We start from the raw sequence: 27,358 nt of genomic DNA on the forward strand, positions 1-27,358 counted from the left end.
TAGTAGTAAGAGAACAAGAAGTAGTAATACACTGTAACGAAAGATGCGCTTCAAACTGTATTGAGTAAAAAGGGTAATTTTGTCAAGTTTTTTTTTTAGTAGATATCAACTACAGTACAATACTCAAAAGGAAAAAAATTATATTTTCCAAAGTCAAAGTTTATCTAAAAAAATTTCATACAAAAATCATCTCTTTAACAATAATACCTGCACATATAAAATATTCAATACAGATAACAATGCTAAAGAGTGCCTTGAACAACCACTGCTTTGATTTGATTCTCCCATTACAGTTACTGTACAGAATATTGTTTAACACATCCACTGGCTGGTCTTCTCTTTAAATTCCAGTGAAAACACTCATGTGAAACCTAGCATGTTTTAAACTACACAACAGAAATGATTCAATTGATTTGGAGACAAATAACAAAAAACTCATCTACCAATATATTATGTGCCTAAGTAACAAGAACAAATGCACCATTTCAATATAATTGAAATTTCTTTATACAACACATAATATTTACAGTAAACTAAAATTATGATGAAATATGGAATAATATCATTAAAAGAGCCAAAAAAGAATGAATACTTACACTTTTTATACTAAGAAATTAAAAGCCTCCAATACACGCAAAGTTTACAAAATGAATGACAAAACGGTTGATTACTAAAAAATAATATAAAATCTCCCCTAAAGCAACAGTATGATGATTAAAACTAATTAAAATAATTTGGTACAAACATTTGAGCACTAGCCATTACCTAAAAAATGCTAAATTCCTATCCTTAAGTCACTACTTAATTAGCATTGAATTTGTGTCTAACCAAGAAGGCTGAACAGTATTCAATATGCATCATCATTAGAGGTAGCAGTGTTGGTCATATGCTGAAAGAAAATTCAAGTTGAGGTTAGCTTTGAATCTTTTCTGTGCTCAAAACCATAAGTAAGTTTCAAAATAGCAACAAAATGTTTGATGTTAAAACACATCACATAACTTCCACATTCTCAACAAAACACATACATCATATATATATATATATATATATATATATATATATATATATATATATATATATATATATATATATATATATATATATATATATATATATATATATATATATATATATATATATATATATATATATATATATATACATACATACATACATATATATATATATATATATATATATATATATACATATATACATATATATATATATATATATATATATATATATATATAGACACATATGTGCTTGTATGTAGGTATCTGTGGTATATATATATATATATATATATATATATATATATATATATATATATATATATATATATATATATATATATATATATATATATATACATATACATACATACATACATACAGATATACATATATATAACTAGCAAAAGACTTTTCTTCCAAACATGTGACACAACTCTTCACTACCATACGGTGGGAGATTCATAAAAGTTTCCTCATAATAAGATATTACATTTTTCAAACACAAACATCACTGTTGCATTGTAAAAAATAATTATAAAAACTATTTGCAGATCATTTTTTCTGACCATGTAGATAAATTTTTTTTATTTTTCTTTCACTATTTTACAAAAAAGCGGATAGAACAAAGTTCAAAGCAATTGGCTGATTTTTTCAAAGTCTACTTGGAACTGGAATCATTCTTCACATGGTCTCTAATCCCCGACTGTCGATGAATTCAACAAGAGCCTTGTGCACAAACTCATACTGCGCCTGGAAAATAAAAACTATCTTAAATATCTTTATAAGGAGTCCATCAGTTATCTTATAGAATGAAAGGGAAGGATAGAGTTGATAATTTTAAAACTAGTAAATCTAAACCATCTGTGAATAAGTCTTTAGGTACATGACATCTTCCTACCCGGCACCAAAGAACATGCACGCAATAAACATATTACTCAACATAAAGCCATAGTCCCTAACATAGGGCGGGCGGCTCTAGAGTACATAAAAATGGTTAGCAATTGTGTTATAAACATAAACTATGAATGCTATGGAACCATTCCTAACCTATCAAGCATTATCATATCCAGTTTAATACCGTCTTAACTTCTTATCCTATATTAAATGTCTGATTTACAGTTTCATTAGTGACAACCAAAAATCCTTAATAAAACATTAACGTAGTACTACAAACTAAAATCCCCTTAAACAATTCTGATACATACAGTAGGGTCTCAAATTATACGAGAATACAATGATGTTTTCTGAACACATACAGAGAGAGAGAGAGAGAGAGAGAGAGAGAGAGAGAGAGAGAGAGAGGGGGGGGGGCTTTTATAGTGTACAGTGTACAATACAAAAAAAAATCTTTGTAAAGCAAATCTATACTGTTAAAATATGACAGAAAATATTACCAACTCATTTCCGAAAGTTAGGCTCTTCATCGCCAATAAACAAACCCAGTCTACATGTGAACACCTTGAACACCCAGAGGAAAAAATTAAGCTTTTATATATACTGTACTAAACAGAAATAATGCTTTAATATAAAATCATTAACACTAGCATTAAAATTATCGAAAGGTTAGAGAAAGATAAAGGTTGCTGTGAAGGTAACCATAACTACGTTTACATTTTGTCAGCTGGACTCTCATAGTTAAAAGTTGATTTCACTGTAATGGAATTTTTCCTCAAATAGGCAATTTATTATGAAATTATATTAATACAATGTGAGAAAAATATGGTTTGGTTACATTTATTATCAGGCACCGTAACTAACCCTACCATTATACTTGAAAAGACAATAAATTTAATACGATTTGTGGTGCTTGACTCCAGACTTTAAACAGCTTGCATATACAAAAACTTTATTTTGGACAACTAGCAACTGCATAAATAGGGAATAGCACAATTAGAGCAAACATAATTTAGGACCGTACTGTACCTGGAATACTTTAGAATGCAGTACAGTAGGGCCCCGAAATATGTGAAAATTTGGTCGATAAATGATCCCGTATATATAGAAAATCGCATAAAGGTTGACCATCACTAATCCAGCAATCTATAATGCGGAATCATCAGTTAACTGGCATCATTTTCACTGCGGGCAGCTTGGTTGACGGTACTGTTTCTCAATTATTTTCGCTACTGGCCAGTTAGCAGCACTGTTTCCAACGTAAACACATGTAAGATGCACCCTCATTTCAGCAGGAAAACAGTTTTTAGTGTACTGTTGAAAACAGTGTAGCTGCACATTACAATAATACCTTGAGATACGAGCTTAATGCGTTCCGGGACCCGAGCTCATATGTCAATTTTCTCGTATCTCAGATCAATTTTTCCCATATAAAATACCTAAAAAAATTTATCTGTTCCCACCCTCTAAAAAAACACCTAAAAACAGTATATTACAGTGGAAAAACGTTTTTAATGGTTCTAATTCACAACCTACACTCACAAAATAACAAATACCTATGTACTGGGTATGATCTGCAATAAAATGTGACATTATTATGGAGTTCTTACCTTTGAGACAGGCGGTCGTGTCTAATGGCGGTGTGTACGGAGGAGGAGGGAGAGAGAAAGGGGAGGAGAGAGACTTGACGGCAGCACGTTCGATACGCTACACTTTTGTAACACTATGTAACCTAACTTAAACTTTAAATTTAACTTGAATGAAATTAGCTTAATGTACACACACTTAAAAATAAATGTTAATCTTACGTTACTCTAAACTTAATTCTAATTCTGTTTTCATTTTCATCTTTTTTACTTTTCTTCTTCCGACTTGGCTCTTTTTGACTCGCTTTCACCTTCACTTTTTGCCGGCCTTTTTAAAAGGAACCTATCTAGGGATGTTTGCTTTCATCTCCCCTTCAAAATTTTACGAAAATTATGTGCAAAAGTGCCCTCACCAAAGGCTAACGCACGACCACACGCCAACTTGTCCGGGTTCTTCTTTTCCATAAAATCAGAAAACTCCTGCCACTTCGCTAACATGTCTCTGATTTCCTTTGTAGAAAGGAGGTCCTCCTCTTCCACCTCCTCCTCGCTACTGAGCTCCTGCAACACCTCCGAATGTTGCATCTCCTGGAGCTCGATCAATTCCTGTGTTGTGAGCTCTTCCTGATGCTCCTCAATAATTTCTAAGCAATGGACGATATTGAAATGTTCCTTCCAAAATTTACGAAGGGTGAGATTGGTGTTGTCTGTGACATCGAAGCATTTCTTGAACAAATGCTTCGTGTACAGTTTTTTAAAGTTGGAAATTACTTGCTGGTGCAAGGGCTGGAGGAGTGGCGTGGTGTTGGGCGGGAGATAAAGGACCTTGATGAACCTGTACTCATCAAGAATGTCCTCTTCGAGACCAGGAGGGTGACAAGGGGCATTGTCGTGGACCAGGAGACATTTCATTGGCAGGCTTTTCTCGGCCAAATATTTTTTGACTGCCGGACCAAAGCACAGATTAACCCATTCTGTGAAGAAATGCCGCGCAACCCAAGCCTTAGCACTAGCGCTATACATCATTTGCTGTTTTTCTTTCAGGATCCTTTGGCTCTTGAAATCATGTGGGTTTTCTGAGTGGTACACCAGCAGTGGCTTGACCTTACAGTCACCGCTGGCATTGGCACACAAGGCTCGAGTTAACCGGTCCTTCATGGGTTTATGCCCCGGTAATCTCTTCTCCTCTACCGTGATGAATGTCCTGGGCATCTTCTTCCAGAAAAGGCCAGTTTCATAGCAGTTGAACACTTGTTGGGGGATGTATCCTTGTTCTGCGATAACTGAGGCAAAGGTTTTGACATAACGTAGTCCACCATGGCTTTCGAGTCGGAACGTGCTGTTTCCCCATGCCTCACAACCGAGTGTATCCCAGTCCGTTTTTTTAAATCATCAAACAAGCTACGACTGATTTTGAAGGTTTCCGCTAGCGTCGAAGTCTCCCCTCTCTCAGCTGCTTGCTTTCCTTTCAAGTCATCATAGAATCTGCTGGCCTTTTCACAGATGATCGTCTCAGTCATGCTATCTCCCGCCAACTGTTTCTCTTTTATCCATATTAAAAGAAGCCTCTCCATTTCGTCATGAATATCACTGTGCAGCTTGGAAAGGATGGTTAGTCCTTTGGAAGGCTTGGTGCTCTTTATAGCATCCTTCTGCTTGAGGATGGTACATATTGTTGATGTACTCCTCTCATATTAGGGAGCCAGCTCAGTCACTCGTACACCACTCGCATGTTTTTCGATTATTTCATGCTTTATCTCGATTGTCATCATACGCTTTATCTTTTCACTACCCTTGTTTGCACTCGCTTGCTTTGGACCCATTGGTTATTCCCTTAATTCTGTACTGATTAATGCAAAAAAACACATAAAAAATGCAAACACTATGGCCGTTGCTCGGAGATAACTTTACGCGACGGAGATCCAACGGGAAAGAGCGAGCGATTCTGTCCTCGTGAGCAGCCTCTCGCACACTCAGCCACCTAGGGAACCGTCTCATATCTCAAAATTGTCTCGTATCTCGGGGCAAAAATTTCCTTGAAACTCTCCTCGTATCTCAAATTTCTCGTAGGTTGGGACAATCGTATGTCGAGGTATTAGTGTGCACAAGCAGAAACATACCTTATATTTCCGCACACAAGACAACCTTCAGACAAGACGAGGTCGAAAACCGAGACAAATTTGAATAAATTCAAAACCATCAGTGCATAGACTAGCTTTTGTTGTATACTTAAAAATCCAAAATAAATTAAAACAATCTTTATCATGCTTTTGCTAAACGTGCAACATTAAAACGCAACCACTGGTTCAAGTTTCATCACCGATCATAACGAACAAACGCATGCTTTTGCAGCAACATACAATATATTTTACCAAATATTGGTTATGTAATATTATCATTTATCTTATTCTTTCTAATATTGTTTAAAGAAATATGAAGATTTAACAGTGATTTAAAAATCAAAATATGGAGAGAGAGAGAGAGAGAGAGAGAGAGAGAGAGAGAGAGAGAGAGAGAGAGAGAGAGAGAGATATAATAATAATAATGAGGTCTGTAAACTAACTGTATGGATACTGTGACTATTACATATTGGTGCTGATGTAATATTCTCTACGAAGAGATTTCGGATAAGTTAAGAAGATTATTTAAACAAGTTATTGGTACTGTAGCCTATATGAGCATAATTGCATACCGTAGAGTGATCTTGAGATCAGCTGATGTCTACTAAAAGTAATTGTTGATTATTGAAATGCTCGAGATCAGCTGATGTCTACTAAAAGTAATTGTTGATTATTGAAATGCTCAAGAAATTGAAAAATAGAATACAGACATGCTTTAGTAAACCACAATAATGCCTAATGAAATATGAAGACTTAATAATGAATAGAAAATTAAATACTGTATGAAGCCATGAAAATTAACTATCCGTAGGCGCCAGCATACACATTCTCTCACACGCAGTAAGACTGAGATCAGAGGGAAGCAGTCACTACGGCCCTCAACCACTACAGCCCCAGTCACTTCAACTCTGGTCACTACGGCCTCTCTCACCGTCAACCCTAGTCACTACGGGCCCAGGCACTACGGCCTCCCAAGATGGTAACTTAAATATAAGAACTACGGTGGTACTCTCTCTCTCTCTCTCTCTCTCTCTCTCTCTCTCTCTCTCTCTCTCTCTCTCTCTCTCTCTCTCTCTCTCTCTCTTCTTTGCTTTCTTTGTTTCTTAAGAGAGAGAGAGAGACTCTCTCTCTCTCTCTCTCTCTCTCTCTCTCTCTCTCTCTCTCTCTCTTCTTTGCTTTCTTTGTTTCTTAAGAGAGAGAGAGAGAGAGAGAGAGAGAGAGAGAGAGAGAGAGAGAGAGAGAGAGAGAGAGAGAGAGAGAGAGAGAGAGAAATAAAAGCGCACATAGATAGCTAAACACGCAAAATAATTAAAAAAAAAAAAAACAAATACCAATCAAATCAAAAAAAGAAAAAAAAAAACAATAACAAATATGGAAAACAGACAAACGAATAAACTAGCAAATAGATATTTAAAAAAATGATTAAAAAATACAAGAAAATAAAAACAACACTTAATAATTCTATGAGTCCTGTTGACTAATGGCCTTCTCAAAGCCGACTGGCTACTTATATGTTAGTACAACCTATGTTTAGAAATAGTTAAACTATCAGAGAATATATATGTATATGCACCAAATATAAATTTTCAGTCGTTGCCCCATGAATATATCTGAAGGCTAAGTTGAAGACGGAGTTCCCCGCAGCTCAGTTAAATATTCTCACGATCACTAGCAATTATACACTTAGTGGCGAGCTTCTATTTTTGGGTGACGGGTTGATACTTGTCTGCTTCGCTGGGACTCATTTAAATGAAGCTTCAAAAGCAACCCTACAAGTTATGAATATCCATCTCTGTTATCATTCTCCATCATGGAATATACCTGTGTTGTTTGCGAGAGTGAAGTTAAGCCTCGTCAGCATGCCATTCAGTGCGATAACTGTGAACGCTGGCAACACAGGAAGTGTAACACCGGGATTTCCTACAAGGATTATCGTTCCATGGTGAAAGAGGAGCTACACATGCACTGGATCTGCATCAAATGTTCAGAAGTAGAAGGTAAATTTTGGAAGCTTTACCTCTTGATGACATTAGCACCCGGCCAGAAGATAATGAAGGTGAGTTTTTTCTTATTGATATTATTATTATTATTATTATTATTATAATTATTATCATATGTTACTGATGTTCTTAAGGATGGTATCGACGTTATTAGTGATGTTACTGATGTTGTACAGATCTGTTGGAGGAGGAGGAGGGCGAAGTTTATCAGAACATCGTCCCTATGGCTGAAAGCACACCTTTGGAAGCTTTACCTCTTGATGACATTAGCACCCAACTAGTAGATAATGAAGGTGAGTTTTTCTTATTATTATTATTATTATTATTATTATTCTAATTGTTGTTGTTGTTGTTGTTGTTAGTGTTATTATACTCCATATAAACCCGACTTTACTCTATTGGTCCCCAATACAAATTAGGATAGACGTTACTGTTGTTATTAGTGATGTTAGTGATGTTATTAGTAATGTTACTGATGTTGGTGATGTTACTGATTGTTAGGGATGGTCTTGATGTTATTAGTGATGTTACTGATGTTGTACAGATCTGTTGGAGGAGGAGGAAGGGAGTGTTTTGGAGGAGGTATGATCTATCCCGGACATACGTACCCGACCAGCACTGCCAGAGGAATATGAAGAAAGTATTCTACCTGATGACACTAGGCATAGGGGATGAATTAAAAGCCTCTTATAAAATCATTGAAGGTGCTATGAGAAGAGGAAATACCCTCCTTGTAGATTCCTTTGGTTATACCTATAACCAAAAGGCCACAGGGAAGAAGAAAAATCCAACTGGTAAAGTAACTTGGCGCTGTAGTGTGAGAAACAAGACGCTAACATGTCCTGCTACTGTCCTTCAGAATGGCTCAATTTTCACCGGAGGATCTCATCATCATGTTCACCAACCCCAACAAGGTGCTGTTTTTACGGCTGAAGTCATTGCTACTGCAAAGGCCTTAGCCAAAGAGAAGGTTAAAATTTGTTCATCAGCTTCTTCTTTACTGGATCGTACTATAACTGCCACAAAAAGGATGATGCAGCCTGTTTAAATACAGTTAACATAACACCTCTAAATCGTCTTAGAGTGACAGACCTAATGAACCAGATAATTTGAACTTTGAATTGGATGACAATTACATCCCAAAAGAAGGATATAGCTATACCTGGTGGTTGACACTTAATATTCGCTACTTCTGAACAACTTGCTTTACTAAAGAATGCAAGGACGTGGTATAAGGATGCTATGTTTCGTGTAGTGCGCAAGCCATTCTATCAATTATTTGGCATCCAAGCATTTGTGAAAGGAATAGAAGGAAATATAAAACAAGTACCTTTAGTATTTACCCTCATTTCGGGGAAGAGAAAGAAAGATTATAAGAAAGTTTTAAGGATATTTTAGACTTACTACAGGAATGTAAAGTAGAGAAATTGGTTTTAGATTTTGAAATTGCTGTATGGTCGGCTGTTAGGACATTACTCCCAATGATAAAATTGCAAGGATGCTCGTTCCACTGGAATCAAGCCATATGGAGAAAAATCCAAGAAATAGGACTGGCTGCACCATACATGAATCATCGCCCAATTAAGGATTTTATAAGGCAGCTCATGGCACTTCCATTCCTCCCTGAAGAACACATAAAAACATCATTTGAACAGCTTGAGTTACGAGTGCCTCCTGGACCACTTAAAATTTAATGGATTATATCAAAGAAACTTGGATCAGTGGATTCTGGGCGCCAAGTGACTGGACTGTATTCGGCCAGAGTATCCGTACCAACAATGATGTAGAGGGATACCAAAGAAAGTTGAATGGTATGGCAGGCAGCTCTCATATTCCATTTTATGTTTTAGTACCATTATTGTACAAAGAAGCCAAAAATGTAACTGTAGAGGTCTGTCTTGTCAAGGATGGTAAACACACGTCGCCAGCGCCGTCAGTTTAGAACAGTGCAAGGCAAAATATTTGCCTTATGGAAACGGTATGAATACCACAGCATGTTCTAAGTTATGTATAAATGGACCTTCCAAATAAATGCTGTTTTATATATTATATCTTAAGTTTTAAACATACTATATATTAGATTTTAGATCATGTTTTAAATCTAAATATATGTATACTGTATATCAGATTCCCTTATTTGTGTAGCGCGACTACAATTTGTACAGTTTGTATGAACCATACATTCTGGTTGTATTGCTATTTTTTTATGAAATATATTTTTCTATCAACATGTTTTACTGTTTAACCTTATAATGAAAAAATAATATATATACACATACATATATATATATATATATATATATATATATATATATATACATATTTTTGGGCTCAAGCCATGTCTTCCTGATGGAAGGTTCCTTCAGTAGCTTCCTAGGGTATATTTAACTACAGTGGATATTCCCAGAGAATTAAACTAAAGGTTATCACAGAATTCTAACTTCTGGTGCGAGTACCCCAAAGGTTTCCCTCTAGGATATCGTATATCAGCAGGGGACGCATGTATTAACACACCACATAGCTATCTGCACCCCATATAGAGTTTACGCTTCGATATGGGAAGGAGGCTGAGTAACTGCGGAGCCGTTCCAAAGTTACTCTCATTCGTGGCTACTTTTGGTACTCGAGACGTAAACAAACGGGCGCCATTGCTAAATGACGTCACGTCCATCTTCATCCTTTCGTCTGTAGCTCTTACGCTAAGTCGGATTTTTCCCAAGTGCTTCTTTATCAGCTTACATCGCCGTTATGTCGCAGCCTTCAGCCTCGCCTTCTTTTGGAAAGTTGAGTACCAGGTCCTAGTATTGTTTAAATAAGCTCTGGCCGTAAAGTAACTTCTACTTTTCGTAAAATATTGTGTTTTGTGGTGGAGCTGTGCCGATATCGGATGCGCCATTACGGCGTCGCTGTTTATGTCGCATGCCTTATTTAGTTAGCCAGAACAGCCTTCTCTGGTCCTTTAACTAATTAATATTATTAGTTATTTAGTCTTCATAGCTAGGAAGTACTGTAATTATATCGTGTATTAGCGCTCGTTAGACAACGGTCGTTGACCGACCCCATACTAGATCGCTAGCCTAGCACCTAAGCTTGACAGCCTAGTGCTCATATTACTGCATGATAGAAGTGTTCCTAAGTTAAGTTATGAAGATTTAGGCATTTTTAAACATACTAATTACTGTGATGTAAGTGTTTTCGCCTTCGGGGACCATACAAGGGACTGTGTTGGTTCGTGTACCAACCCCCTACTAACCTAATGTAGGAACCCTTGTATGCTTCCTATTCCCCTTACCTACGGGTAATTCCCTCTGGGTAGCCTTGCTTCTCCCTTATTCTATAATGGGGAGAATCTTGACTTCACCCAGAGTATTTATCGCTTCTCAGCCTACCCTAAGGGTCATGCTTGAGACCTTAGGAAGGGCTCTGCCCTTCCCCAGTTGCACTTGGTTGGGTTACTCCTTCCTCCCTGCAGCTAGCGATGTGTCTTTCCAGGCCTTCCTAGCCTAGGAGATGGTCCTCCTAATCTAGGTTAGGCTCTGGGGGGAGATTCTGCCTTATTATAGTTTAGGACAGTACATCAGTGCTGTACCTGATCTGTGCTACCTGTCCAAGGTTAGGGAGTGGTCTCCCTTGCCTTGGTGGCCTCTCTCATATAGAGTTTACCCACTTTAAGAAAGACCCCTACTCCCCCCCACTCTATCCCTTTGGTGTAGGCCTGCCTACACACCCCTGTCCTCGGTCCTACAACTCCTCCCTTGGGTGGAGTGGTAGGGCTAGCCTTGTTCTTCTGCTGAGCTGGCCGCTCTGGTACATTTACCCTTCATAGCGTTCTATAAGGGTGGTTGCCGGCGGCGGTCCTGCCGGCGGAGGATTCCCCCTCTTTGAGTGCTCTCTATCCCTCCCTTGGGTTACCTCAGGCTCTGGCCGTCTGCCGGACCACTGCCGCCGGATGTTAGGAGTACCTACTCTTATCATGAGTGCAATTCCTCCGGAGGGATGCCGGCGGGGTATAGGATATTACCCCTCCCTTCCCTCCTTACCTTTCTCTCTCTCTATTATGGTGCCGGTCCCTTGCCGCTTCTACTGCCGGCGACAGCCGCCACTACCTCAGGTGACCTCTATTCATAAGATACCTCCCCTCTAGGACGTCAGCTTACCGCCTGCCGGAGGCTGCCGCCATCCGTCGACATACCGCCGACGTCCCACCCCCTATATTTCCCCTGGTTTACCTAGCGACAGCCGGCCGACTGCCGGAGACTGCCGCCCACCTGCTGGCATTCTAGGTATCCGCCCTATATATATATATATATCTTATGAGTTGAACTAAGGTTCACCATGCCGTCATCCGCCGGCTGCCGGAGCCCGCCGCCCCTGCCGGCGATCCGCCGCTGTGCCGGCGGTCGCCACTGTGGTGTTGTCCATCTCGGTCGCTCAGTGTGTCCTCCTTGATGTTTCCACTCTGCAGGACCGGTCTCCGGCGTGCCGGCAGACCCCCTAATGAGGCGCTAAGGGACATGCACCCCTTCCTCGGCTGCCGGCACCATGCCGGCAGTTAATCTGATGCAGCCAGATAGCCTGGCCACCTCCATATAGGTATTGTTATACCAGCTAATATAGTGACTATGCTGTAAGGTTGCACATTACATTTCCAGCATACTCTGTGCATCTCAGTGCAGTCGCTTGCTGGAACCTACATATTACTAAGGGGTTTATCCTATTTTCCCCTCTCCCTCACTAGGCTCTGAGCGGTCTCAGATCCTTTTACACTCTGCGAACAATTCCTCTATTAAGGAGGCCTAGCCTGGCTCATCCATACGGATTTTCCCTCCTTTGGAACCCTCGGGTCCTAAGGAATTGTCTACGGATAAGGTTACAGTAACCGGCTGGGCGGGATTCACAAGTATGTGTCTATCTACTTCCCTTCCTGCTCATCTATCTTGAACATATAATTTATATGCTATTTATAGATTAAGTATTCTTAAGTCTAGAGTAATGTAAGTCATTCTTATGCCTTCCATGTACTCATGATCTCTTTCTTTTACAGGAGGAGTATATGAAGTGTGAGAGCAACTTCTGTGGAGTTAAACACCCGGACTTCTACGGGCACAAGGCGTGCCGCACCCACGCCCCCTGCGCCGCCAAGAGAGGCGACCTTAAATATTGGGATCCGCAGATCTGTTCAGTCTGCAAGAGTCTCCTCGATGAAGCGTTCAATAATCCTCCTACCACGGAGGTAAGGGACACTGCTAGAGAGAAGCTGCGCAAATGGGTGCGAGGCTTCCAAAAGAACGCCTCTGGACCTTATATTCCAAATGAAGATATGAGGGCCTTGCTTTTCCCGAAAGCATCCAAGGACTCGGTGATCCCTCAAGAACAGATTCCCACCGTCCAACTGGTGGTCGAACCTGACATCGTCATGGCACAGTCAGTGCTTACGTGCCATATTGATTCCGACAACGTGGAACGTATGTCGGAGGTGTCCGAAGGTACGGAGAAGACCCTCATGGGCGAAGAGCTCGACTATGAGGAAGATCAGGTGGAATATCCTGATTCGGAGAACGAGGTCGCTCCAGCTCCCCCAGTAGCCCCAGTGACATCCGAGGAACCTGTTCCTTCGACTTCCGCCACCCCGGATCCTCTTCCATCGGCCACTCAAGAGGTCTTCAGGATGCTAGAAGCCCTCATGGACAAGAAGCTGAGAGAGACTCAGGAACAATTCCGGACGACTCTCGTCGGCTTCAAACAACCGAAAAAGATTTCGGTTAAGAACCTCCCCCACTGTTCGGAAGCTAACCCTTGGAGATACGCTGAGCACATGCCAATCACAACTGGCAAAATCTTTATTAGTGAAACGGTCAGCACTATTCTTCTGGAAGAAGTGGAGTTCTTCCTGAACTTCGAGGCTTATCCGGACTGTTACGTCCGACTCAGGTCTGAACCAGCCTCAAAAGAAGAGACCAAACCTAAGGAGGTGATAGTGTTCGATCTCGCAAAGGCCCAAGCTATGCTGGCTCACGCAGTGAAGAGTCGGGGTTTCACCAACTCCAAGATGCCCGCACTGAGCAAAAAGCATCCAACCTTTGTTGCTCCAGCTACTGCGACCTTCCCCTTCGTTGAAAAGGCCTTCCAAGCGGTCATGAAGGCTGTGGAGGAAGGGAAACCTTGCTCTGCACTGGAGGAGTGCAGAACCTTCTCCCTCACTCTTCCCCCCGATGACAGGTACTGGAAAGACATCCAGCTTACTTTTACGGTCGGGAAGCTAGAACCTGATGTGGCCGGTCGTCAGTTCAACGAGGACCTCCCACGACTGAACGATCATCTCCTTCGTAGGGAACAGGATACCGAGGAGAGACTCGCTGCTTTGCTGTCACATCAGGTACAGCTAGAACTCATGGCTGGAGACACCAGAGTCCCGGACTTTTACATGGTCCTTGCAAAGTCACACCTGGCGACTGTGACCAAGGATTTGTAAAGCTTCGCTAGGGCTCGCAGAGCCTGTAGAGAATTCGTGTTTGCCAATGCAACGGTGAAACACGAACCCCGGAGACTGATTTCCTCCAACATCTGGGGCAAACATCTCTTCCCATCCGCCTTGGTGAAAGAGATAGTGGACAAAGCCGCCACGGAGAATCGGAACCTTCTCCACAAGTGGGGCATGTCCCGAAAGAGGAAGTCCTCTCAGGACGATGGCCCTCAGCCTAAAAGGAAATCCTCGAAGCCTAGGCCCCAGCAATGTCAACCAAGACGTCAGTTTCCGGCTCCCGCTACTCCCCAAGTGGCTGCACAGCCACAGCAGACCTTCCAACTGGTCCCCCAACCGGTGGTGTCGCAGTCACCGGTCTTCACCCCTGCCTATGAGCAGCATTCCACTACCTTTCGTCCCAGAGGTAGAGGCTCAGGCAGAGGCTCCAGCAGAGATTCTTCTCGCCGTCCCTCCAGAGGCAAAGGAGGAAGGGGAGCTGACGGCCGAGGTGGCGAACCCTCTGGACACCAGAAGCAATAAAGTGCTTCCAGTGGGAGGAAAACTCCGCCAATTCCAGGATCGTTGGACCTTCGATCCTTGGGCACATAGCATCATCAAGAAAGGAGTGGGCTGGAGCTGGACTCAACCACCACCATCCTTCCAGCAATTCTTCCAACAGTCAACCCCCCTCCTGGAAGAATATGTCCTGGAACTCTTGAACAAGAAGGTGATCAAGAGGGTAAAGTCAATCAGATTTCAAGGGAGACTCTCTTGTGTTCCCAAGAAAGACTCAGACAAACCCAGAGTCATTCTAGACTTGTCCCCTCTCAACAAGTTCATTGCGAACAACAAATTCAAGATGCTGACTCTGCAACAAATAAGGACCCTTCTGCCTCACAGGGCCTACACGGTCTCCATAGACCTGGCGGATGCCTACTGGCACATTCCAATGAATCACTACGCTTCCTCCTACCTAGGATTTCGACTCCAAAGGAAAAGTTACGCCTTCAGGGCCATGCCCTTCAGGCTCAACGTGGCTCCACGAATCTTCACCAAGCTGGTAGACACAATCGTCCAACAACTACGTCTTCAGAGCGTCCAAGTGATGGCCTACCTAGACGACTGGTTAGTCTGGTCGACATTGCCCGAAGATTGTCTGAGAGCCTGCAACAAAGTCCCCCAGTTCCTAGAACATCTGGGTTTCGAGATAAACGCCGAGAAATCTCGCCTCTCTCCAGCTCAAAAGTTCCAATGGTTGGGAATCCATTGGGACCTTCAGTCACACCGCCTTCAGTCTTCGCTTCATCACTGAAAGTCAGGGACCTTCATCTCATGATTTTCTCTCCTTAGCTGTAAAGAAAAGGTTTGGGATCTCGAAGAAAAGCTTAGATTTCCTTGAGGAGTACAAGACAGAGTCTACCAGAAGGCAGTACGAATCTTCCTGGAAAAAGTGGGTTTCCTTTGTCAAGGCAAAAAATCCTACGGAGATCACCATTGATTTTTGCATGTCCTTCTTCAACACGATTTCCACCTGTAAATCGGCCTTGACTAGACCACTCCTATACACCTTCCAGATTGATCTGTCCAGTGACATCTTCAATAAACTGCCAGAGGCATGCGCTAGACTACGCCCAGCACCTCCACCAAAACCTATCTCCTGGTCCCTGGACAAGGTGCTCCATTTTGCTTCTAGCCTGGACAACGATTCGTGCCCTCTGAAAGACCTGACTCAAAAAGTTATCTTCCTTTTTGCTCTCGCCTCGGGAGCCCGAGTCAGTGAAATAGTGGCATTATCAAGAGAAGAGGGTCATATCCTATTCACCGATACGGGAGATCTTACCCTCTTCCCCGATCCGACGTTTCTCGCCAAGAATGAACTACCCACCAAGAGATGGGGCCCCTGGAGAATCTGCCCCCTGAAGGAAGATGTCTCTCTATGCCCAGTGGAGTGTCTTAAGGTCTATCTTCGAAGAACTTCAGACTTCGGTGGAGGACAACTCTTCAAAGGAGAAACATCGGGTAGTGACCTGTCACTGAAACAATTAAGAGCGAAAATCACCTACTTCATTCGCAGAGCGGATCCTGATAGTACACCCGCAGGTCCCGATCCTAGGAAAGTCTCTGAATTTTTTCCAGAGTATGGATTTCGAAAGCCTCACGAGCTTTACAGGTTGGAAATCATCGCGCGTGTTCTTCAAGCACTACGCAAAACAGGTGCACGAAGTAAAACATTTCGTGGTAGCTGCAGGTAGTGTAATGAAACCTGCTGCTTAAATCTGCATAGAACAGTGAGTTATTTGGGACTCTAACTCTACGGGTGCCTGTGTTGACCCTATCGTGATACATAGTGATTTAATGGACACTTAGTGTTTCTAATAGACTGTTCTTTATCAAGGTGAAAGGTCATAGAAATTTTACATGCATGCCACATGCTCTCGAGCATGGAGTGTTTTTTGAACTTTAAAAAGACTGGCGTTCCCCTGGGAACTTGTGTTTCTAAAAAGCAAAATTTCTTTTCAGACTCAAGATCACCGTCTTTAATTTTCTATGTACATTATTCATTATTACTGTAAATAAATTCTATAATCATTATTGTAATTACTTCTATAATGACTTGCAATCTTAAAAATAAAATGTCTATTTTATTTACCATGTACGTCTCCTTTCGCTCCTATTCCTTATTAAGAAATATACGATTGTTATAGTTTCATTTACCCCTTTCCTGTCTGATTTAAAGAATAATATAAATATTTATATTATATACTCACCTATGCCTTGATAATATTCCTACTCGAATATTAACCTTTGATCTGTCTCCGAGACCAGCATGATCTCTCCACCAGGTGAGTAGTTCTTCAATGATCACTTCAAGATATTCCTCTTGTCCACCAGGACTTCCCTGCCAGGGGGGCAGGAAGCCAGTTCATCAAAGAATCTCTGGTAAGGACAATTACTAAAATTGCCATAGTCTTTACGGTCTCCAGACCATAGGAATATTGCTCGAAGCCCTTGGCACTTGGATTAAGGGAAAAAATCCACGATACATTAATTCTCTGGTACACTTCCATCAGGACGACATGGCTTGAGCCCAAAAAATGGATTTTGAGCGAAGCGAAAAATCTATTTTTGGGTGAGATAGCCATGTCGACCTGATGGACCCTCCCGTCTATTCTAGTTCAGCCTTTCAGGCCCCTCCCTGACCTACTGTATCGCAGAGATTGGTAGGAGCTGAGCTCAGGATGAAGACGGACGTGACGTCATTTAGCAATGGCGCCCGTTTGTTTACGTCTCAAGTACCAAAAGTAGCCACGAATGAGAGTAACTTTGGAACGGCTCCTCAGTTACTCAGCTTCTTTCCCATATCGAAACGTTAACTCTATATGGGGTGCAGATAGCTATGTGACGTGTTAATAAATTTTACATGCGTCCCCTGCTGATATACGATATCCTAGAGGGAAACCTTTGGGGTACTCGCACCATTAGCTAGAATTCTGTGATAACCTTTAGTTTAATTCTCTGGGAATATCCACTGTAGTTAAATATACCCTAGGAAGCTACTGAAGGAATCTTCCATCAGGACGACATGGCTATCTCACCCAAAAAGATTTTTCGCTTCGCTCAAAATCCATTACAGTATATATATATATATATATATATATATTCTTTTATTTTATATTGTGGAGGATTAATTTTTTTTTAATTTATTTTTTTGTTTTGCCAAATCGAGAGAGAGAGAGAGAGAGAGAGAGAGAGAGAGAGAGAGAGAGAAAGTGTGTTTATTTGCCTTAGTTTTGTCAGAGAGAGAGAGAGAGAGAGAGAGAGAGAGAGAGAGAGAAAGTCTTTATTTGTTTTAGTTTTGTCAAATAGAGAGAGAGAGAGAGAGAGAGAGAGAGAGAGAGAGAGAGAGAGAGAGAGTTATTTGCTTTAGTTTTGTCAGAGAGAGAGAGAGAGAGAGAATTTCATTTGCTTTAGTTTTGCTAGATCACTACAATATTAATGCAAGGTCACCAATGAATACCAATATTCATAAAAAATACTCTTTCTAATGACGGCCGCAGTGACTAGGGTGGTTGGTCTGAGTTGGCCGAAGTGACTAGGGGTGGGTGCCGTATTGACTCATGTTGGGGCCGTAGAGACTAGGGTCAGAGGCCGAAGTGACTGGGGCCGTACTGGTTGAGGGCCGTAGTGACTGGAAAACGTTCGGATAATAACTAATAAGAATGGCTACAGCCGAACTGTATGGAAAATGTCATTTCCTGTAACATATTGGTGCTGATGTAATATTCATCATGAAGAGATTTCGAATGAATTAAGAAATTATTTATAAAATCTTTCGATATGGTAGCGAGACCTTCAGATCAGCTGATCATAACTAAAGGTAAACAAAATATCAAGTAATTCTTGATGCTTAAAATTCTTTCAAAATTGAAAAATCAAATAAAAAAATTCTTTAATAGAGCAGGTGATATATTTAATAAGAAAATTGAATAATGATATACAGTAGGCCTACAGTAAGAAAATATTGATGAAATATGACTTAGATGATTGCTGAATCATGACTGATCATAATAAATCTACGATGCTCCTCGGTCCCTATATCAGTCGTAAATCGATGACTATCTGTAAATTGTGGATAATCCGAAAAAAAAAAATGGATAATCCGGCACCCTCCCGGTCCCAAAGCTGCAAGATTAATCATTAGCGATGGCCTACCTGTATTTCGAAACACTTAACAGGAATAATTCCATTAGGGCCATGGCAAACAGAAACTTGCCTATTCAAATGCATTTACCACCCATTTCCATTTCTTTCTTTGTACTATACTGTATTTTTTCTAATATCAAATTGTTCGTGTAAATAGACAAAACATTTAAAATTTTTAAAAGTTTTAATAACTAGAAAAAAAGTTAAAATTACAACCAGGAAGGGTGTAAAAACTGCATATTTCCCCTTATAACACGACCTAAAATTAGTAGTAATTTTAATAAGTTTAAGTCATATGTGCTGTACAGTATAAGACAACTGGTGAATAGCAAAACCATTACTGTATAGACTAGCTTTGTTTGTACCATCGAAGATCCAAAATTAACAAAATAAAGGCGATTTTATATCACGCGTTTCCTAACCACGCCAACAAGCACACCATCAAAATCGGAATCCGTTGTTTTGTTTACGTTCATCTATGATCATAGTGAAGAAACGAACGTCTTCAACACATCTGTATTTGCGTTACTTTTTGCCGCAACAGCTATCTTACCAAATATTAATCATATGAAATGAATGCGATTTATATAATGCTTTTTCCTAAAGACACCACCTAAAACAAAAACCTTCCTTTTGTTTACTGTAGCCTACGCTCCATCGTCGATCATAATAAAGAAACGAACGCATTAAAACAAATGATCAAGGTGATAACTAATGACATTAAGAGCTTTTAGTAAATACAATGTTATTACAAATATTTTAATTACCGTATCCATATAAATTCATATATACGTAGCAAAACAGGAAAACCATTTTTGTTTCCGTTTAACAATAGAAAACTGCCGCTCATGACAGTATGATAATTTATGATAATTCTAAACTGTTACGAAAGCTAATTGTCCATTCCATATCCAAAATACTTTTCCTAACTTCAGTTATAAGCCCACTTGTACCTACCTCAATTATGGAACTACGAGTATCTGCAAAAAGAAAAAAAGAAAAAGGGAAGAAAGTACTATGCCGGTTTTTAAAATCATCGAACAAGTGGGTTATCGCTATAACGTTCGATGTGACAGACATGTGCGACATTGGAGAAAGTAAGGAAAATTTGAATCGTGATTGATTTTTGATATAATTTAAACTTTGTTAAGCAACAAAGATTCCATTTGTTAGAGATAAAGAGAGGTAAGAAATGGGAGGTAGTGAAAGGTAGCCTAGCAAGAGAGAGAGAGAGAGAGAGAGAGAGAAAGTAAATATAATGATAGTTTTAAATGTACTAATAAAAAATTATAGGTTATAACACATTGGTGCTTATGTAATATTAACCGTATAGATGTTTTGAATAAGTTAAGAAATGGTATAAACAATACTTTATTACTGTATTCGTACGTACATATTCTTGAGAGCGGCAGCTAGACATCACGGGCAAAAGTAAAACAAAAAGAAGTCAGCAATACTCGATTTTTAAGACACCTGAAATTTAAAATAAAAGTACATATTTTCTTAAGCCACAATTAACCATTTGAATAGTAGCAATTTTTTAGAATAAAATGATGTTTCCTAAAAAAATTGTGGTTTGCTGACGAAATCGGATGCTGTATTTTAAGCTACGATTGAAGTGGATTTATACACGGTATAATTTTTTTGATTCATATGTAATTGACTTTTCAAAAAACCGATTTTGGTTTCTTCATCTATATGTAAGTATTGTAAATTATAATGAGAGAGAGAGAGAGAGAGAGAGAGAGAGAGAGAGAGAGAGAGAGAGAGAGAGAGAGGGAGAGAGAGAGAGAGAGAGATTGATCGATTTGAGGTTTTCTGGCATCAAATATCTCTCTCTCTCTCTCTCTCTCTCTCTCTCTCTCTCTCTCTCTCTCTCTCTCTCTCTTAGAAAGAGAGGTTTTTAAAATTACACTGAGTACAATACAACTATACAAAACAAATCTTTGTAAAGGAAATCTATACTGTTTAGAATATGACAAAATATTGCAGACTCGTTACCGAAATTTGGCTATCCACTGCCGATAAACGAACCCAGCCTACATGTGAAAACCTTAAACATCCACAGGGAAAAATAAAACTTTTATATATACTGTACTAAACAAAAATAATTCTTTAATATCCCATCATTAATACTACCATTAAATTATCGAAAGGTTAGAGAAAGATAGAGAGTGCCGAGAACCTAACCACAATTCTGTTAACATTTCGTTAGCTGGACTAGCATAGGTAAAGTTGATTTCATTATTGATATGGAATTTCTCCTTAAATAGGCTATTTATTATGAAATTATGTTAATAAAATGTAAGGTAAATATCATTTGGTGACATTAATTATCAAGCACCGTATTTAGGGGGGTACCGATATACTTAAAAAGACAATAGATTAGATACATTTTGTAGTGCTTGACTCGCAGACTTTGAGCAGCTTCACAGATACAGAAAATTTATTTTTGAAAACTATCGACCTCATAAATGGGGAATCACATAATTCGAACACGCATAATACGGGACTCTACTTTACATAACAAACCAAAAACCACAACAATGGCATACACTAAAAACCAATAGAATTATCACTTGAAAAAGTTATTAACAGTCAACTGTACTGCTGGACTATGACAGAATGCGGCTGATATCTGGCGATAGAATTCCCACAGGAGACAAAATGGTTATATTTATTTCTAGGTCGAGATACTCTTGCTTCAAAGGTGATACAGCACTATAAAATGGATTTTGAGCGAAGCGAAAAATCTATTTTTGGGTGAGATAGCCATGTCGTCCTGATGGAAGGTTCCTTCAGTAGCTTCCTTAGGGTATATTTGACTACAGTAGATATTCCAAGAGAATTAAACTAAAGGTTTCACATAATTCTAACTTCTGGCGCAAGTACCCATAAGGTTTCCCTTTAGGATATCGTATAATAACAGGGGACGTATGCTTGACACGCCACATAGCTATCTGCACCCCACATAGCGTTTACGCTTCGAGGGGGAAGTGTGGCAAGTTATGGGAGCGGCCGTTACTAAGTTCTCCTCCTCCGTTACTGTTACGGTACTCTGTGACGTCATAACCGCCGCCATCTTGGTTGACGTCACCGTTGCTCGCCTTCCTCATTCCTTCCGGCGTCTAGGCCAGCCTCCATGATACAATAAGATTGGGAGGGGCCTGTCAAGGCCTGAATAGAGAACAAGGGCGGGTCCATCAGGATGACATGGCTATGTCACCCAAAAATAGATTTTACGCTTCGCTCAAAATCCGTTTTTTGGGCTCAGGCCACGTTGTCTTGATGGAAGTGTACCAGAGAATTAATGTAACGTGGATTTTTTCCCCTTTGTAGTGCCTTCGACTTCTAGATATTATTCCTTTGGTCTGATGACCACAGAGACCTGTGATATTTCCGTTACATGTCACTTCAGATAAGCATGTACGATGTTACCCCCCCCCCCCCCCCCCCCGGCAGGGAAGAGTCCTATTGGATGTAAGGAACATCTTGAAGTTACTTGATAAAGGAACTCACCTAGCATTGGAGATACCTGCCGGTCCCAGGGTCAGATAGAAGGAGGTAAGTACAACTTGTTGGAACAAATTACCTTAGTCTAGATGAGTTTGTAACAATAAGGAACAATAGTATATCATTGTTCATACCATTTTTCAAATAATGAGGGAAGTAAAACTCTCTAACAATATTTTATTTCCAAAATGAGGGCGAAATAAGACACATGAGTAAACAAATTCTATTTTATTTGGTCAAAATAAGAATTAGCATACAACAGGTAATAAAATGTAATGGAATGCAATCAGTTACATAGACTTAAGACATTAATAGAAAATGGGTGTGGAATCTGAAAAGGAAAAAAGTTGCCATTACACACATTAGTTCCGTAGGAACTATAAAGTCTTTCTAGAATGTCTTATATACAATTCATGTTAAGAACATGTGGCACACGTGTTTTAGTCTATGTGACTTCACCTTTGTATAAGAACAGTCCGTAGTGTCACAAAGTGGTACTAAATTCACTATGTTGCGCACTAGGGTCAACACAGACACCCTTAGAGTTAGAGTCCCGAATAACTCACTGTTCTATGCAGCACTAAGCAGCAGGTTTTAGCACAATATCTGCAGCTACCACATATCTCTTCAGTTCATGCACGTGCTTCGCGTAGTGTTTGAAAAACACTCTTGAAGACTTCCAGCCTGTGAAAGGGCGAAGACTTTTGAAGTCCGCTGACTGGAAGAAATTCAGGGAAGAGGCGACTTTCCTGGGATCGTGACCTGCGGGTGTACTGTCAGGATCCGCTCTGCGAATAAAGTAGGTGATCTTCGCCCTTAGTTGTTTGAGTGACAAGTCGGACCCCAATGTTTCCCCTTTAAAGAGCTGTCCTCCACCAAAGTCTGAAGTTCTTCGAAGATAGACCTTTAGACTCTCCACTGGACACAGTGACACATCTTCAGAGGGCAGATTCTCCAGGGACCCCACCTTTTAGTGGGTAGCTCGTTCTTGGCGAGAAACGTTGGGTCAGGAAAGAGGGTAAGCTCGCCTATTTCTGCGAACTGTATCTGGCCCTCTTCTCTTGATAATGCCACAAATTCACTGACTCGGGCTCCCGAGGCGAGAGCAAATAAGAAAATAACTTTTTGAGTTAAATCTTTCAGAAGGCAAGTTTCATTGTCCAAACTTGAGGCAAAGTGGAGCACCTTGTCAAGAGACCAGGAGATGGGTCTTGGTGGGGGTGCGGGTCTGAGTCTAGGACATCCCTTTGGCAGCTTGTTAAAGATGTCATCGGACAGGTCTATTTGGAAGGCATATAGTAATGGTCTTGCCAAGGCCGATTTGCAGGTGAAAATCGTGTTGGCTACCAGGCCTTGTCCATGAAGGTGAATGAAGAAGGGCAGACAAAAATCCATTGAAATTTCAGTAGGATTTTTAGCCTTGACAAAGGACACCCACTTCTTCCAGGATGACTCGTATTGCCTTCTGGTAGATTTTGTTTTGTATTCTTCTAAGAAATCTAATCATTTCTTCGAGATCCCAAACCTCTTCTTGACGGCTAGGGAGAGAAAATCATGAGATGAAGGTCTCGGGTTTTCTTTGATGAAGCGAAGACAGTCGACTTCTGAACTTGCTGGGAGAGAACTGGGTCCGGCAGGGGAATTAGCTTGGGTTGTAACTCCAGGATTAATGGGAACCAGTTGCTCCGGAGCCACTTGAGTGCCACTAGGGCTACTGTTCCTTGAAAGCTTGGTGAGGACTTTCAGCAGAAGGTTGGGTGGAGGGAACAGGTAAATCTTGGTCCATCTATTCCAATCCAAGGACATGGCATCCACCGCTTCCGCTCGGGGGGTCCTCGTATGGGGCCACATAGCGAGGAAGTTGTTTGTTGTCGCTCGTTGCGAAGATGTCGATCTGCAGTTCCGGGACTTGTCGGGAGATGAAGGAGAATGAGTCTGCGTCTAGGGACCATTCTGACTCTATCGGGGTTGTCCTGGATAGAGCATCCGCCGTCACGTTGCGGAATCCTTGTAGGTGAACTGCTGAGAGGTGCCATCTTTTCTTGCCCGCCAAGCGGAAGATGGGCAGCAACACTTGGTTGAGTTGGGGCGATCTTGAGCCCTGACGGTTGAGACATCTGACCACGACGTCGCTGTCCAGAGTCAGACGGATGTGGACTGAGGGACGTGGAGACAGCCTCTGCAGAGTGAGAAGGATTGCCATGTCCTCCAAGATGTTGATGTGGAACGTCTTGAATAGGGGAGACCATGTTCCTTGAATGTCGTTGGTGGGAGTGACCCCCCTTCCTTCTAGCGATGCATTCGTATGGATAACAACCGATGGAGGCGGTAGTTGAAGAGGTACCGATCTTTTCAGGTTCTTTGCCTCCGACCATGGCTTTAGGAGTGATCGAAGCCTGGTCGGCAGAGGTCTCTTGAGATCTCTTCGAGCGATGGATGCGTATCTTCTCCAGACTCCCGATGCATCCTTTAGCTGTGCTCGTAGCACTGGGTCTGTCACTGAAGCGAACTGAAGGGAGCCGAGCACCCGTTCTTGTTGTCGTCTTGAAATCCGTTTGGATTTTAGGAGTCTCTTGACAGATCCCGCTATTTCCTTTCTTTTCTTCAGAGGAATGGAAAGACGGTGTGACTGAAGGTCCCAATGGATTCCTACCCATTGGAACTTCTGAGCTGGAGAAAGTCAAGACTTTTTGGTGTTGATCTTGAAGCCCAAGTGTTCCAAGAATTGGGTCACCTTTGTGGAAGCTTGCAGGCATTCTTCTATGGATGCTGCCCACACCAGCCAATCGTCCAGGTAAGCCATCACCTGGATGTCTTGTAAGCATAGCTGTTGGATGATCGTCTCTGCGAGCTTCGTGAATATCCTTGGGGCTATGTTGAGTCCGAAGCGCATGGCTCTGAAGGCGTACTGTCTTCTTTGAAGCCTGAATCCTAGGTAGGAGGAGGTCTGGCGATTCATTGGAAAGTGCCAGTAGGTGTCCGCCATGTCTATCGAGACTGTGTATGCCTTTTGAGGCAGCAGGGCTCTTATGTGCTGAGGAGTCAGCATTTTGAACTTGTTGTTCACTATGAACTTGTTGAGAGGGGACAAGTCCAGAATGACTCTTAGTTTGTCGGAGTCCTTCTTGGGAACACAGAATAGTCTTCCTTGGAACCTGGTGGACTTTACCCTCTTGATCACCTTCTTATTCAAGAGTTCTTGGACGTATTCTTCCAGGACGGGGGTGGAGTGTTGGAAGAATTGGTGGAAAGCTGGTGGTGGTGTTACCCAGCTCCACCCTAGTCCTTTCTTGATGATGCTGTGAGCCCAAGGATCGAAGGTCCAACGATCCTGGAAGAGGCGGAGTCTTCCTCCCACCGGAAGCATCTCATTGCTTCTGGTTTCCCGAGGGTTTACCACCTCGGCCGCTTGCTCCCCTTCCTCCTCTCCCTCTGGAGGGGCGTCGAGAGAAGTCTCTGCTGGTGCCTCTACCTTTGGGACGAAAGGTAGTCGACTGCCTTTCGTAGGCTGGCGTGAAGGCTGGTGACTGAGCCACCACCAGCTGGGGTACTAACTGAAAGGTTTGTTGGGGCTGAGCCACCAACTGGGGAGCAGCGGGTGCTGGAAACTGGCGTTTAGCCTGACGCTGCTGAGGTCTAGGCTTGTTGGTCTTCTTCTTAGGTTGGGGGCCCTCATCCTGAGAAGATTTCCTCTTCTTCGACAAGCCCCACTCATGGAGAAGGTTCCAGTTCTCCGTGGCGGCTCTGTCGACGATCTCTTTCACGAGGTCGTTGGGGAAGAGATCTTTCCCCCAGATGTTGGAGGAAATCAGCTTCCGGGGTTCGTGTTTGACGGTGGCATCCGCAAACACGAACTCTCTGCAGGCTCTCCGGGCCCTGATGAAGCTATAAAAGTCCTTTGTCAAGGTGGCAAGGTGGGTCTTAGCCAAGACCACGTAGAAGCCTGGGGTCCGTGTGTCCCCAGCCATCGTCTCCATCTGGACTTGAAGGGAAAGGGAGGCAGCCAGCCTCTCTTTCGTGTCCAGCTCCCGACGCAGAAGGTATTCGGAGAGCTTGGGGAGGTTCTCGTTGAACTGCCGTCCAGCGATGTCAGCCTCCAACTTTCCCACAGAGAAAGTTAACTGGATGTCTTTCCAGTTCTTGTCGTCGGGAGGTAGGGTGAGGGAGAGGGGCCTACATTCCTCCAATGTAGGGCAGGGTTTCACTTCCTCCACCGCCTTCAACACTGCCAACAGGGCTTTCTCTGCGAAGGGGAAGACCATGGTGGCAGGAGCAAGATAAGATGGGTGTTTCTTGCTTAGGGCCGGCACCTTGGAGTTAGTGTATCCCTTACTCTTCAGGCAGCCGGCCAGAAGAGATTGAGCCTTTACGTGGTCGAAGACGGTGACCTCCTTAGGCTCGGTTTCCTCCTTGGAAACTAGTTCGGACTTGAGATGGATGTAACAGTCCGGATAGGCTTCAAAGCTAGGCAAAAACTCCACCTCTTCAAGGGGGACGGCGCCTATCTTGTCGTTGACGAAGATACGTCCGCTCGTGATCAGCATGTGTTCTGCATGCCTCCATGGGTTGGTCACTGAGCAAGGGGGAAGATCCATCACGGTGATCTTCCTCGGGGTCTGTTTCGACAAACATAGGATTTCCCTCTTGAAATCCTCGTCCCTCTGGCGAATCCTCTCGTCCAGGAGCGCCACCAAAGCTTGGAGGTTATCCACAGGGGTGTCCACTTTTGCAAGTGTAGGAGTGGAAGAGGTAGAGGGGACGGGTTCCGACACAGCAACAGAAGTGACAGAGGGGGCACGGGTGCCATCACCCTTGGAGGCAGGAGCCTCCCTAGGCTCCTCCTCCCCTCGGTCATCAGAGTCCTCTTGGTGGTGTCCGACACTTCCGACATCCGTTCCACCTCGTCAAGATGGAAGTCTTGAAGCGCGTCCGATACGTCCGGTTCAACCGTCAGTTGGACGCAGAGGATCTCTGGCTTGGGAATGACAGCATCCGCAGATGCTTTGGGAAAGAGCAAAGCTCTCATCTTCTCAGTAGGAAGATAGGGCCCCGTGGCGTTCTT

The 27,358-nt window shown here is 41.9% G+C and overlaps 1 protein-coding gene and 1 pseudogene across 1 annotated transcript in view; one reads left to right on the plus strand and one right to left on the minus strand.

Annotated features, from left to right (window-relative positions):
- Positions 1 to 1,378: 1,378 nt before the first annotated feature.
- The window catches only part of Ptp69D (Protein tyrosine phosphatase 69D), a 651,708-nt gene continuing 625,728 nt past the window's right edge, over positions 1,379 to 27,358 (minus strand). The window contains exon 20 of the mRNA XM_068380055.1: positions 1,379 to 1,766. Coding sequence (XP_068236156.1) covers positions 1,698 to 1,766 — 69 coding nt within the window. The 3' untranslated portion in view covers positions 1,379 to 1,697. The remainder of the gene's footprint in view (positions 1,767 to 27,358) is intronic.
- Positions 6,834 to 9,619, plus strand: LOC137647327 (uncharacterized; annotated as a pseudogene).

This window comes from Palaemon carinicauda, chromosome 9 (genome assembly GCF_036898095.1).
Source record: "Palaemon carinicauda isolate YSFRI2023 chromosome 9, ASM3689809v2, whole genome shotgun sequence".
Lineage (NCBI taxonomy): Eukaryota > Metazoa > Arthropoda > Malacostraca > Decapoda > Palaemonidae > Palaemon > Palaemon carinicauda.